General features: G+C 41.6%; 1 protein-coding gene across 3 annotated transcripts in view; it reads left to right on the forward strand.

Annotated features, from left to right (window-relative positions):
• Window positions 1–7876, forward strand: part of TMEM154 (transmembrane protein 154) — a 44854-nt gene extending 36978 nt beyond the window's left edge. Inside the window, exons 7-8 of one of the 3 annotated variants that reach the window (XM_012783695.3) lie at window positions 5052–5108; window positions 5506–7876. In XM_012783695.3, the coding sequence (XP_012639149.2) occupies window positions 5052–5073 (22 nt within the window). In that variant the 3' untranslated portion in view covers window positions 5074–5108; window positions 5506–7876. Of the gene's footprint in view, window positions 1–5051 lie in introns of all 3 variants that reach the window. The other 2 variants (XM_076010575.1, XM_012783696.2) reach the window with 2 other exon arrangements.
• Window positions 7877–15658: the final 7782 nt, after the last annotated feature.

The raw sequence follows: 15658 nt of genomic DNA on the forward strand, positions 1-15658 counted from the left end.
AAGAGGGTGTGTGTGTGCGTGTGTATCTGTGGTGGGTGAGGGAAGATGTACTAAATCTTAAAAACCACAGCCTTGCTTGAAGAGGGGCCCAGATTATGTCTACTCTCGGGGCATGATCTATGTGTCTTGGACTAATTCTAGGCCTGGCTGCGATGTTAGCCAGATGGGTGACCTCTGTAATTCCCCCCAGGGCCAGGCCTCTTACGGGAAGGAGAAAGGACATTACATTTATGAAGAGAAAAGGAGCCTGATCTAATTGTTATGTGACTTTGTGCTAAACTGAACTCTGCACTTCCCCCAAGATGAGTTGGAGAACATCCTAACGCAGGTTAGGTTTAGCACAGGTTTATTGCCATCTTTGGAGATAGGGTACATGAGCTGTGGTCATAAAGAGGGATTGTTACAGGCAGACGGGTCAGGAGAACAAAGATGACTTATCTGATTCTGACTCCAACAAAGGGGCAGTTATGAAACAAGGTATTCGAGTTGCATCTGTCCTCATTTAACTGGTAGCACGCCAGTTACATGCCTTCTTAAAGAAAATAGTAAGACGATGCTTTTTAATCAATTAAATTTGTTTTTATTTGTCAGCCTGTTATTCTACAGGCTTTCGGGAAAGGTGTTTCACATTCTTAAAATATCTGCATAACACTCCTAGAAGAATCACTAATGTCACTGTCACAGATAAGTTACTAAAACAGCACCTCTTAAAACTGAGGGGATCCACAAAGTTTTGAAGCGAGATCGTTCATTTTTTGTTGTTGTTGTAATTCTGTGGCAGTTTGCCAAGGTATTTTTAACAGGGAACTCTAGGATTTGCCAGAGTTAAAAACATCTGTGTTTATCATTTTATTAAGATGATAAGTAGCCAAAAAGACAGCAGGGAACATATCTAAGTAAAGGAGAGAGAGAGAGAGAGAGAGAGAATGAATGAATGCTCCCAGGCCCTGGTGGTGCGCCTGATCCCGGCTTGCTGACTTAATAATGACAAGTCTCATGGCCATCTCTCCACCAGTGAGCGTGGCTACGCTCTGGGAGTGACCTGATGCCCCACAGGTGAAGCAGCTTGTGCCCACATTGGGACTGTCCCTTACATGGCAGTGCTGGTCATGTTGCTCACAGTTCACAGCGATGTAGCAGTGAGCACCGTACCTTGAGCTCCTTTTTCTTTGTTGGTGCTTTAACCAAACAAATTCCTGTTGCCAGACAGTGTCTCATGCTGAGTCTTCAAAATGCTTCTCCTTAGAAATTTAAAGTTTGTTTTGCAAGATGGTTTCTTAAAGCCTTTGGATACCTGAAACGATATTCAAGCTAGTGTTTTGCCAACAGACGCTGGCTACTGTGAAATCTGCAAAACAAGGATAACTAATATTCATTCATGTGTCAGGCCTGTAATGTTTCGCCTGCATTTTCTCATTTATTCTTTACAGCAACAATAAATTCATGGTATGGTTACATACGGGTTGCAGATGAAATGAGATAAGTAAAACTTAGGTTAAGAAAGCTGAGCTTGCCCAAGTCGTACAGCAAAAAAGTGACTGACCCTGATTAAGACTCAGCCCCTCTGACCCAGTGATCTCATCTGCTATGCTAACCAAGCTATTATTTAGCACATACGAATATTAGTACTATCATAAAAGCAATGCAGATGTGAACTACTCAGAGATAACTGAAAAAAATGAAGAAAATGTTCAAATTTTTATTGAGAGACATAAAAGACTTGAACCAATGTGTTCCCGATGAAAGACTCAACAATGTAAAAATTATCACTTTAACTTCAACCCAATCTCTTAAAAATCCCAATGCACATTTATTTCGTTTGGAAGAATAACTGCTCAAATAGCCAGGACAATTCCAAAGGAAAGATAAAGAGCAATTGTACAACGGCAAGGGTGCAGGGGGTGGTGGGGAAGTTTGCAGGAAACACGTCATGCTTAGTCAGCAGTTGAACAGTGCACACCGGGAACAAATATGAATGAGCATTTCATAGCAAGTGGATTATTCAGTAAACAGTCTTGAGGCTGAGCGCAATGGCTCACACCTGTAATCCTAGCACTCCGGGAGGCCAAGGTGGGCGGATGGTTTGAGCTCAGGAGTTCAAGACCAGCCTGAGCAAGAGCAAGACCCCATCTGTACTAAAAAAAAAAAAAAAAAAAAAAAAAAATAGAAAAAAACTAGTGGTCAACTAAAACATATACAAAAAAATTAGCTGGGCATGGTGGCACATACGTGTAGTCCCAGCTACTTGGGAGGCTGGGGTAGGAGGATCACTTGAGCCCAGGAGTTTGGGGTTGCTGTGAGCTAGGCTGATGACGCAGCACTTTAGCCCGGGCAACAGAGTGAGACTCTGTCTCAAATAAATAAATAAATAAATAGTCTTGGGACAACTGACTGACATTTGGGGGGAAATTTAGAACTCTACCTTATACTTTATAGTAAAATAGACTCCAGATAAATTTAAATGTCAAAAAGAAAGCAAAAAGCAAAATATATATATATATATATATATATATATATATAGGAAAATATTATATCACTTTGAGGAGGAAAGTATTATGACACACCAGTCAGAAACCATATTATTATAGAAAAGGATAGATTTAATTACATTAAAAGCTCAAAATTTTTGTGAACTTATAAAAACACAATAATTAGAAGATAAACAACAAACTGAGGAAAAAGTTTTGCAATGTATATGCTGAACAAAAAATGATTATTTTTAATACACAACTGATAAAAAGATAATTGTCCCATTTTAAATATGAGCAAAAACTATCAATAAGCAATTTAGCGGATGATGAAACTAAAATTGCCAATTAAATGTTTGAAAATGTTTATTCTTTGTAGTAATAAAAAAAAAGGAAAAGTAAATACAATACCATTTTTACCCATTGGACTTACAGAAAAATGAAAATAATAATGTCCAGTGTTGGACAGGATGTGGGGAGAAGGATATTTCCCTGAAGGGAAGTGTTGGGAGAATATAAATTGTACAAAATGTCTAGGGAAGGGGGATAATTTGATAAAGGGCTATAAAAGCTTTAAAATCACATAAACTTCAACCTAGCAATCCTCTTCTAGGATTTATGCAAAGTCACAATCAGAAGTGTGCAAAGATGTAGTAATGTTTATAATAAATGAAAATTTTAAACTGGAAATAGCCTAAATGTTTAACAAAAGGGATTAGCAAAAATAAATTTGTTTTTGATCTAGTGAGACAATGGAATGCTATATAGCCACTAAAAAGATAGAGCATATTTATTAGGAAGGAACGATGTTTATATGTGAATGAGAGTGAAATCAAATTACAGAACAATATACATAATATGATCCCATTTTTGTATAAAAAGAATAGATATCATTATCATAGAAAAAACTTTGGGAGAATAAATACCAAACTGTTAATGTAGTGAGATTATTGGTATTTTTGTTTTGCTTATTTGTGTTTTCTACCTTTTTTTTTTTTTTTTTTTTTTTTTTTTGAGACAGAGTCTCACTTTGTTGCCCAGGCTAGAGTGAGTGCCGTGGTGTCAGCCTGGCTCACAGCAACCTCAAACTCCGGGGCTCAGCAATCCTACTGCCTCAGCCTCCCGAGTAGCTGGGACTACAGGCATGCGCCACCATGCCCAGCTAATTTTTTGTATATATATTTTTAGTTGGTCAATTAATTTATTTCTATTTTTGGTAGAGACGGGGTCTCGCTCAGGCTGGTTTTGAACTCCTGACCTTGAGCAATCCTCCCGCCTCAGCCTCCCAAAGTGCTAGGATTACAGGCGTGAGCCACCACGCCCGGCTTTCTATCTTTTGTATTAATCAATATGGACTGCTTTTATATTAATTAACTTTAAAAATCACTTCAGTTATAACAGCTGGACACAGATCAATGTTGTGGACAAAAGATGCCTTTGCCCTTGCAACTCAGTTCAGCTTTGTAGTCAACTCTGCTTAGAGTGGCTGAAATTTCAAAATAAGGCCCCAAAAGGAAAACAGGCCATTCAGAGACTTATTTTCTGTAGAGATGGACTCCTGAGTCTTCAAAATACTATCTTGCTACCACCTCATTTCCAGGAAATGAAACCTCCTTGGCCAGTTTAAGAGTTATTCAAGGTGACAGAAGTGAAAGGGATTGTTACATCTACCCTTTAGATTAAAAATTTCTTAATTTTCAAAAATGTTTTAATTTCTTCAACTTTCAAGGCTTCCATTTTAAATGTTTTGATATAGTTTGTCCTTTTGTTCACTTCCCTGCCTCAGATCAAATTCCCCGCCCCCTTTCCAATTGTTCTTCCCTCCTTATCATAGCTTCTTCCCTGGTCTTCACAACAAGACAAAAACACCACATGCAAATGTATACACAATGTCTCCCCTCTTTCATGGATAGGTCTACCTATCAACAGACTGATCCATCTATCACGTATTTGCCTATCTGCCTGTCATCTATCTATCTATCTAGCCACCCATCTATCTATCCACTCATCTATCTATCTATCTTTCTATCCACCCAGCTATCTATCTATCCACCCATCTTTCTATCCATCTATCTATCTGTCTATCTATCTACTCATCTATCTATCTATCCACCCATCTATCTATCTTTGTATCCACCCATCTATCTATCCATCTGTCTATCATCTATCTATCTATCTGACTTGTTTCAAAGGCCTCTTCAGAAACACATGGTGTTTCACTGAGCAGGAGGGCACTGGAGTAGGAGTCAGAAGAATATTGTGTATTTCAGACTGTACATACCTATGAGCCAAGGAGATACCAGATCTGTTGATCATTATCATTCCCTGGAAACAGAGGTCACTTGAAATGGAGAGCTTCTAGAATTTGAGTGAAGGAGGCACAAAACTACCAAGAGAAGCTCGAGGAAGGGTAGAGCAGCCTGCTTTCGGGGAGACTGGGGGAGGCATGGCCTGAGTGCAGAAAAAGCTTGGAGCCGGACATGTGGCAGAGACAGCCAGGTTAGAAGCAAAAGCACGAATCAGCCAACAGCATGGTCATGTTCCAATACCGTGTCCGTAATTTATGTCTCCTCACACCCCAAGATGCCTGACGACTGAATTCTAAATGACACCGAGAAGGCACCTCTGGATCCTCCGTAGGTATGAACAGAACAGGCGATTGAAAACATGCCAGCACCACAAGCTCTTGAGGAAAACAACACATGGAAAACGTTTTGTTTTTTTTTTAAAGAAAAGGCAATTTGGCATATATTCATAGAGAAGGGGATTAGAGTTAATTAAAGGGGGAACCCCAACTCCATCTGGTTCTCTCCATGTTAGCACTGGGGAGGGATTCTTTCTTGGCTTTCATGAATTTCCTCCTCAGGGATCACATATAAAATTCACACTGACCTTTGTTTTGGAAATCACACGCTGGACACTGCTGGCTCCCCGACAGTTTGTGTTCTCTTAAGTCACCTCCATACTGGAGCGACCGGCTCTCGATAGCTTCTTGGAAATAGACTTGTTATCCTGTGTTGTTTTGTTTTTCTTACAGTGATAATGAATCCTAAAGCTGCACAGTTACTGATGTCTTCCAAGAGAAGCAGCCCTGAGGGAGCCTGCTGGGCCAACAGAGGATGAAGAGGAGACGAATTTAATTAATTTCAAATCAACGTAGACACAAGGACCTTTTGCTGTTTCTTCCAACGCCCACTCTTCCTAATGATGGCCTCACCTGTCCTGGGAGGAGGGTGTGGCCGAGGAGCACTGGGAGGAGGCCTGGCTGCCGTCCACGCCTGCCTGCGAGGTGGGGGAGGAGCCTATGACGTTCTCCCTCCTCTCTGTCCACGGCCAGTGCGCTGGGCCAGCTGTGGCCAGGCTAAGTCCCTGTTACCTTTCCCTTCATTCCCGTGGTTTACATCAGGAAGCTGTGTTATCTGTGCTTTCTTTCTGGGCCACCTTATTACCTAACTAGCTTTGGATAATTTCCTCAGACTATTCAAGTTCTCTGACAGGTAAATTATAGTCAGCTGGGACTTTTCTCAAGGGGTGTTATGTCACAGACAGGACACCCAACAAAGCAAGTGTCTCAATGTCTACGCCTTCCCAGAGGGGTGGTGAGCTCCACTGGCCAACGTGACGCAGCCAGAGGGTCCACTGTCCCGATGAGATGTTGTTTGGGGACCTGTAGACCCAGATCAGCCAGGTCCAGTCACCCTCGGGAACTTTGAATCTTCCATGAAAGAACAAATGTTTTCCTCAGCTGAACTCACCTCTACTTGTCAACATCTCTCCAAAGCTCTTTCTTGTTTCCGCACGTCTCACTGGCGGGTGACATGTAGGGAGGGAGTGTGTGCAGTGGTCTCATCTGTCACCTTTCTGTGTCTCAGAGATCTCTAAGGTGGTTTGACACAAACAGAAGAGGAGCAGGAAATATCTGTGCCTGTGGCAGATGTCACTCACTGTGCTCAGCATTCTTTCCTGCCAAACTGGAACAAGCCTCATGTCCTCAAACAGCACTCCAGGAGGTCACCATCAGGCCATCAGCAAGTGGTGACTTCCTGTGTGATATTGGTTGACATCCTCATGCTAAAAGCAATGGCGCCAAGTGCGGAAGGGCCCATTGCCCACTCCCACTCACATAAAATCAATCTCCACGTAATCCTTAATTGTCTAATTGGGACCTTTAAAGCCATCTAGCAAATTGGGAGTCCTTAGCTCTCCTAGGACACCTGATATTTTATTCCAGGACAGAAACAAAGAAGGAAAACTATTTATTTTACTACCCACATATAACCTGAGGGGATATGGGGTTAAACAAACATTTGCTGCTAAATTGGGGGTCCTGTGTATGAAAGTCTGCCTTAATACATAAAAAAAATTGCCCCACTTTTTAGGATCCCCTTAACAAGCATTTGCCTTCTGAACTATGCCGATCATTTTAAAGGCAGAGTTCTAAACCAGAGAGGCCTTTCTATATGATGAAAGATGTAACTGGTTGTGTTTAACCACTGCTATCATGCTATCCTGGGACAGCACAGAGTGGAGACAAAAGACTCTTCATAGCATTTAATCTCGACAGATTTGTCTGTCATATTCTCGTCAGCACATGCGAAGATGGCTTTGTGTTTTCGTTGCTATCACGCATGCTCATATTCGACCTGTAGTCCACAGTTGACTCTCAGATATTTATGCCAAAAACACTGTTTTCTGAGTCATGGCTTGTCTGTTTTTCTGCTATGTTTGCTACTTTCAGTTTGTTTCTCATCAGCATTTTTGACTCTCAGAAGAGGCTCCGTGTCCTTTTTCTCTCTAGGAAAGGGAACATTGAGGCCTTCAAATTCGATCCAACCCTATCAAATACTGAACTTCACAAGTTCAGAGAAGTATACGGGGTCCTGGAATCTTACTCTGATGAAGCCATTCTTTCTGACATGATAAAAAATATTCTCGTTCAGTAATTTAAATAATTTGAAATCTCAGAAGAAGCAAATTTCAGCAACGTGTCATTGAGTTTCTATCTGACCAATCCTTTAATTGCACAGTGTACATGGCACTTTTTAAAAAGAGAGTATATTCTGGCAAGATAATATGAAGTCGGTGTGAGTCAAAACAGTCAAGCGTCAATTCTAGCACCCTGTGTCTTCTGATTGATATTCAATCAATAGGCATCGTGTATTTATGACAAGTTAAAGAGTTGCTTTCAAGCCCAAACTTAATTTTATGTTTCAGATTATTGCTACTTTAAAAAAAAAAATCTCATTAGTTTGCCCTAATTGGATAGCCAATCAGAGCAAAATCTGACTTTGGAATATTTTAAAGATCTGTAAGTTGTACTGCATTTTTGTGCATCTTAAGCAAACTAGGTGAACACCATTGCCCAGTTGAACTCCTCAGGAAACTCGTTTTAATAAATGCGTAAAAATATCCATTTGTGACTCAGCTCGATGATGTGACGTCCCTCTCTCTAGGAAGGGTGCTGTTATCCACTGCACACACACGGCTTCGATCAGCCCGGATATTTTCAGGGTGGCAGATGCTGCTGCTGTTCACTGCAGCTCTAGCAATTAACAAAAAAAAAAAAATACTTCTGTCTATTCTTTTATTTCGCTTGTTTAAACCATCAATTCACACCGTCTCTGGGAAAAGGCCGTATGTTGAGTAAACATAAAACGTAGACTTTAGTTTCAGCTTCCGTGAGAATTAGTACCAATTCTGAATGTGGTGGCGTGATAAGACACGGCCTCACGCTGGGAAGACACTGATGAAATTTCTCATTGTGAGGGAAACATTGAAATTTTATGCTGAATTCAACGAACACATGAGACATTTTCACATTCCAGAGGCACTCGGGATGAATTCTGGGATTTCCATTTCGTGGCTAAAACGGGTGGTCCAGAGCAACTTCACTTAAACAGACACATTTCTGAAATTTCTGCAATATGACAACAACCAGAAGAATTACTGTGTATTAATGTGGAGTGAAATCAGTCAAATTATATAACCTGAGTAACCAGTTGCCTGAATTGTGTATTGTTTTTTTGCTTTCGTTTTTTTTTGTTTGTTTGTTTGTTTTTTTTTTGAGCAGCTCTTTGGCATTGCCTTGGTACTGTCTTTTCTGGAACCAAGATTTTATTTTCTTCTTAGTCCTCTTCGGGGGTTGTTATTTGTATGTAACCTGGTATTTTATTTTGTTTTGTTTTTCACCCTACTACCTTTTCTAAATAACATGTCATGCTCATGAAATAACAATTCATACAATTAGGCCAGGCGCGGAGCTCATGTCTGTTATCCTAGCACTTTGGGAGGCCGAGGCGGAAGGATGACTTGAGCTCAGGAGTTCTAGACCAGCCTGGGCAAGAGCAAGACCCCATCTCTTAAAAAAAAAAAAAAATCCATACAAGTATGTAGAATAGAGCTTTCTATGAACTCTCTATATGCTCTATGCTCTTTTTGAATATCTGAAAAAGTTAAATTTCTAACCCAAAGTGCTTAAAATAAGCACGAAGACTTTAATTGTGGCACTGTATAATATTAGAAGTACCATATACAACTGTTTAAGACAACCAAAGGTGGATAGGACTTTTTGGTTTGTTTTGTTTGTGTGTGTGTGTGTGTGTTTTAACAATTGGACTACAGCTGCAGAGGGCTCAGGTAATCATACTCTTCAGTTCACATCACATTGTCATCATTGGCCTTAGTACTTTGTACATAAGTAATGGGACTTTTACAAAAAGCATATTCTTCCAGTTTTCATTTCTTTTGTCTGCCTCTGCATGTTTAATAAATGCTAGCTTTCAGAAAAAACAAGAATTATAGGTATTTAACAAGTTAAAAAATAATCTGATAGACCAGTAATAATTTAATACATGTGTATCTTATATTTAAAGTTACCTGAAAATAATGTAAAAAAATACTGTGTTGGGATCTCTTTCATTTTGCACGCAATGCAAAGTGGTTCCTTGGGAAGTCAGTTAGATTATCACATGCCATATTTATCACTTGGCTTTTGTTCCAGTAATATATAAATTCAACCTGGAAGCCTCATATGAAAAATGGTCCCATTGTTACTGATTAAAACTGACTTGTAAAACTATCAGAGTTTTAAGACCGAAGGTTTTTTTAAGTGTTTTTTTTAAGTGTTTACTATTCTCAGCACTTTGCATGCTGAGAATAGTATATGTAATAATATTTTGCCTTTATGATTTACAGCTTTAGAAATGTCAGGCATGCATATATGTATTTCTATAAATTATTCTATTCTCAGATGCATGCTTTTTTAAATAAAAATAAGTACATACATGTTTGTATGCTGGATTGCCCATTCAGCAGTGATAGATTGAAAGAACTTCTAAATTTAATTGAAATATAAAGCACTATAAGATAGGAAGAAAGACTATCACCTACACTAATCTCTATGTAATTAATGAATATCAATATTTAGAATAAAGGTTTATTTGAAGGTAAGATATTTGTGTATTAAAATGTTATTTACTAAGACTACAGAGGTGAATATGCATCTTTCCAAAGAAAAATTCTTTTAATTTCTGTGGCTGTGAAAAATAATTGTTACCTTCATAATTCCATTATTTTGATCCATATACTTCTTTAAATAAGTAAAGCAATACCAATTCAAAAATTCTTTAAGCAATGGACCTGCTTTATACAAAATTGTCTGGCATAAAAATTCATTGGCTTTTCTGCATATTCAAAAGAGATTATTATACATTATTGTCTTCATTTGTCCTTATAAAACATTTTTAAATGAAGGAATGAAATTTTAATTGTTTATGGGAATGTACCTTTAAAAATATTTTTAGTAAAAATGGAAAAATCTTAGTAAGAAAACCTTCTTTTTCCTGATTACTCACTTTTCTTCATGCCTTTATTATTTATTTTTTTAGACAGAGTCTCACTTTGTTGCCCAGGCTAGAGTGAGTGCCATAGTGTCAGCCTAGCTCACAGCAACCTCAAACTCCTGGGCTCAAGCGATCCTCCTGCCTCAGCCTCCTGAGTAGCTGGGACTACAGGCATGAGCCACCATGCCCGGCTAATTTTTTCTATATATATTAATTATGCAATTAATTTCTTTCTATTTATAATAGAGACGGGGGTCTCGCTCTTGCTCAGGCTGGTTTCGAACTCCTGACCTCGAGCAATCTGCCTGCCTCGGCCACCCACAGTGCTAGGATTATAGGCATGAGCCACCGCGCCCAGCCCATGCCTTTAGTTTTAATGTCATCTTCCACACCTTCACATTATAACAGAGCAGGGCTGAATCTCAAATTCATAACACATAGACAGTGCGGAGATTTCCTTGAATAAGGATGCATTCTTTCAGGTCACAAAGGCTAGTCAGTATTTTGACAAACAAATGGGAGGAAGAGTCCTCCTAAAGGTACCAACTAAACTAAATCCTGGCCAATTATGGCCTCCATAGACCCCTAGAATTTGCTGCAGAGTTTATTTCCTTGATGTTTTAACCAGAACTTAGCCTGGAAATGGCTCAGACCCAAGGAGCAGACAGTCCCACAGAGTTAGAGAGTAATCATCTTGACTAACATCCATTGTGTGTATCAGTTAGGAATTAAATTCAGCTTCTGATACCGGAGGCACAAAATAAAATGGTTTTAAACAAGATGGTTTCTTTCTCCCACGTAAAGGAATACCAAAGTGAGCAGGTATGGTAGCTCCATGGTCATGGCGGAACTGAATTCCTTCTAACTCTCCCACCTTCCCTAGGGCAGGCCTTCCGTCCTCAGGGTTGCCATGTGACATGTGATCCAAAAGCTCTAGCCCCAGCATGATATTCACAAGAAGGAGAGGGAGGGAACCAGCACAAGGGTGAGCCTCCCAATTAGGTCAGCCACTTTTTTTTTTTTTTTTTTGAGACAGAGTCTCACTTTGTTGCCCAGGCTAGAGTGAGTGCCGTGGCATCAGCCTGGCTCACAGCAACCTCAATCTCCGGGGCTCAGCGATCCTACTGCCTCAGCCTCCTGAGTAGCTGGGACTACAGGCATGCGCCACCATGCCCGGCTAATTTTTTGTATATATATTTTTAGTTGGTTAATTAATTTATTTCTATTTTTGGTAGAGACGGGGTCTCGCTCAGGCTGGTTTCGAACTCCTGACCTTGAGCAATCCGCCCGCCTCGGCCTCCCAAAGTGCTAGGATTACAGGTGTGAGCCACCGCGCCCGGCCAGGTCAGCCACTTTTAAAGAGCTTTCCTGCCAGCCCAATGAAACACTTCTGCCTACATCTCCTTGGCTAACCTATATGCCAGAAAACAGGCAACAGTAGTCTCTGTGGTTTGGTACATTATCACATCCAACAATAAGGGGTTCCATTTCACAAAGTGCTGGAAGAATCTTGGGTATCTGACAAGGTAGCAATGCTGGCCATAAGGTACTAAACATACATCGTCTCATTTTAATCCTAATAATATACTTATAAGGTAAGTTAAGAGCACTTATAACTTGTCCTGTGTCTCCTCAACTTCCATGCACAAGCTTTCAATCCCTGTACTAACTGGCTCCCCAATAATTAGCAATAGGAGAGTGTTTAAGAATGTGTCAGCCACTGTGGAGCAAGCCTGAAGGTGTGCACAGCCTGAGATAAGAAGTCACAGAGGCTGCAGGCTGAGATAAGAAGAAACAGAGGCAGTGAAGGCAGGACCCCAGGCCCAGAAGAAAACAGCCAGGGCTTGGAATAGGGATGATAAGAAAAAAGCCTTGTTTTTGGACCTACGTACTGGTAAGGCTTTGGTCACTGGGTGAAAAAATAAAATTCCCATTTACTAGAGTAAATAGGATATTATCCTCTTTAAGGTTGGAATGGAGAGGTCTGCCCAGGTACTCTCAGAAACAGGTGTTTAATGCTAGAATTTGAAAAAATTTAAAGCAGCCTGGAATATCACATCTTTCATAGCCATAGTCACTCTGGCTTTCAGGATACCCAATCCTGCCTGTACCTAGGACTTGTGGAGAACAGAAATACCTCCATCTTGTTACAAGTGGCATCGATGACCCACCTCTGGATGCATCTAGCATTCGTACTTCCCAAGAAAGAAAATCTGATTGAATGGGTATTTCAGCCATCGATGGCTGCCTAACAAACCACCTCAAAACTTAGCAACTTAAAACAGCAAGGGCCATTTATTTTGCTCAGGAATCTGCCATTTGGGTGGGGCTCAGTGCAAATGACTCCACTCTCTTTCACATAGTATGAGCCGGGCAGCTCAGCTGGGGCTGAGGGTTCCACTTTCTCATGGCTCACTCACATGGCTGGCGAGTTTGTGCTGGCTATTGGACAGGAGCCCACCCAGGTCTGTGGGCCGGGGGACATAGTTCCCACCATGTGGGCCTCTCCATGAACTTCTTGGATTTCTTCACAGCATGGTAGCTGGGTTCCAAGAGCAAGTATTCCAAGAGAACCAAGTGGAAGTGCAAGTCACATAGCACCACTTCTGCCATGCTTTGTTGTTTAAGGCAGTTACAAAGTCTACCAAGGTTCAAGGGGGAGAGGGCATAGACCTCATCAGTCCATGGGAAGGGTGTCAAGGTCATACTGTGAGACAAGCAAGTGGTATGGGGGAGATTGTTGCAGGCATCTTTGGAAAATATGATCTGCCAAAATTGGTGCACATCTCCATGCAATATGGAGGAAATACATTAGGTAATCTCATGTCAAGTGACCTCAGGAATATTTGACTCCACTGAGTCCAGTGCCTGTGTGGCCAATTTTCACTTGGATAGAGGCCCCCGGTTCAGTGATCTGTGGTAGGTGGTAGAAATAGTTTTACCAACTACATGAGTGATGGGTTGTAGGTGGGTCAGACACATAGAAATTTATGACCACACTCAGTACATAAGCTTAAAACGGGAGCAGATAGATCATGAGCACCTTGAGGATAGGGGTCAAGTCTTGGCACTGCTGGGTGCTGAATAATAATGGAAAAACCAATTATTTAATGGGCTAAGACTTACCGTAGCACCCTTACTTAGGTTACTAGTCAGTCTTTATTGTCAGTGAGTACAGAGCCCAAATGGACCATTTTCTCCCAAGTTTCCAGGCTTAATCACATTTTCCTCTTCCGTCTAATAGATCCTGACATTATTCTTTATTTTAAATTGTCCTATTATATGTGCATCTTATTTTTTAACTACCTTAAATCCAACATGGAAGGAGGCAGGGAACAGTCATAATTGAACTATCAGGCAAGTGCAGGTGGAGAGAAAGTGGCCCCACTTTGGAAGGTAAAGGAATACTGAGGCAGGAGCTCAGCAGAGATCACAACTCTTTTTTTTTTTTTTTTTTTTTGAGACAGAGTCTCCCTTTGTTGCCCAGGCTAGAGTGAGTGCCATGGCGTCAGCCTAGCTCACAGCAACCTCAAACTCCTGGGCTCAAGCAATCCTCCTGCCTCAGCCTCCTGAATAGCTGGGACTACAGGCATGAGCCACCATGCCCGGTTAATTTTTTCTATATATATGTTAGTTGGCCAATTAATTTCGTTCTATATATAGTAGAGACGGGGTCTCGCTCTTGCTCAGGCTGGTTTTGAACTCCTGATCTTGAGCAATCCACCTGCCTCGGCCTCCCAGAGTGCTAGGATTACAGGCGTGAGCCACCGCGCCCGGCCAAAATCACAACTCTTGAAGCAACTCTAACTCAGCTCTTGGGCTTCTCCCCTTTGCCCTCTGGAGTATCCACAGAGAGCAAAAATACAGGTTTTATTAAGAAAAAGAGAAAATAGTCCATTTTAGGCAATGATACAAGCACAAGGTAAGGATTGTTTCTTCTCTGAGCAGGAAGACAGATTAACAAGAGAAAGGTATCGTAAATCCTCCTAGACATATTCCCCAGCCATCTCTGAATGTCGCTGAAGCCAACCTAGCCGGTTTATGGAGAGAGACGGGGAGCTGTGAGAACCCTTTATCTCTTCCCTCCATGGAGTCTATACAGAAATACCTCCATCTTGTTACAAGTGGCAACTGAGAGCTTTTTAGGCGGTGTGAATGTGCCTTTCTGTTCAAAACCCAGCCCTGTCCTATTCCCTGGACTGCATCCTTCCTCTTTGCCCATGCCGCTGGGCCCTCTGCCTTCCAGCGCCCGGGATGGACACAGCCGGGGACGCAGCCCGAGGAGTCGATGGCAGCATCTGTGCTCCGGGCGGGGCTGGAGCCAGACCAGGGAGAACCCAGGCTGGGGGCTGTGAGGAAAAGTTCTTAGAGAATTCTCTGGTTAAACAGGGAAAACTAAGATTAGTTGTTAAAACCAAAGGGGCAAGAGAAGGGGTCAAAATCTGGGATACAAGTTAGAGGCAAGAGTTGGAGGCAACCAGAAAGGGTTGGGAGTGAGGCGAGGAGGGGTGGTTTCCACAGTGGGGCTGAGGTGTCCAATGTCCGCCTTTATTGGCCACTGGATGCACCATGAACTGTCACCAGCCCAGCCTGAGAGCACAGGGGCAGCAAGAACACTAGGTAACACATACCTTCCTTTCTCAGCATTGCACGTTTTCCCTGTCAAGTTGGGAAACTCAGTTCCAGAGAGACAGGGTGAATAACAGACCCCGACCTGGGACCCATGCTGACTCCTCCCAGAGCTGTGCACCTGGCGGGAGCTAACTGGGTCACCTGAGGGAAGGGGCAGGCCACCTACACCTTTGACCATCTCCAGACCAGATGACATGAGACCCAACACTTTCCTCTGAATTAAAAAAAAAAAGTTATTCTGAATAAATACACTGCTAATTTTCTCTCCTTAAATGCAACATTGATGTGTTTGTTTAAGCAAGAGTCTTGGTTGCAGTGAGAAAACGTCCAACTCAAACCAGCCCAGATCAAAAGGAAACTTACTGGCTCATGTAACCAAACTGGGGAGGGGCAGGAATGTGCTGATTCCAGGGACAACCAGAACGGATTCCAGGCACAACTGGAAACGAGGGACAACCAGACCAGGGATTCAAACACAATAAGGCTTCTGGTTTTTGTCTTTCCTTTATTCTCTGAGACAGAGTTTCTCTACAGAGCTGTAACTATTGCAGCGAGGAGCTCCAGGGAGCTTTCCATCTTTACCACCAGAGTAGAAGGAACCTCTTTCCCTGGATCCAATTTTTAGAAGTCCCCCAGGAGGAATCTGATTAGGCGGTCTGGGTTTTATGCCTAACCCTGCAAAAATGAGTATTAGGACCGATATTTTCTTCTGCTACC

Source organism: Microcebus murinus, chromosome 15, assembly GCF_040939455.1.
Source record: "Microcebus murinus isolate Inina chromosome 15, M.murinus_Inina_mat1.0, whole genome shotgun sequence".
Classification (NCBI taxonomy): domain Eukaryota; kingdom Metazoa; phylum Chordata; class Mammalia; order Primates; family Cheirogaleidae; genus Microcebus; species Microcebus murinus.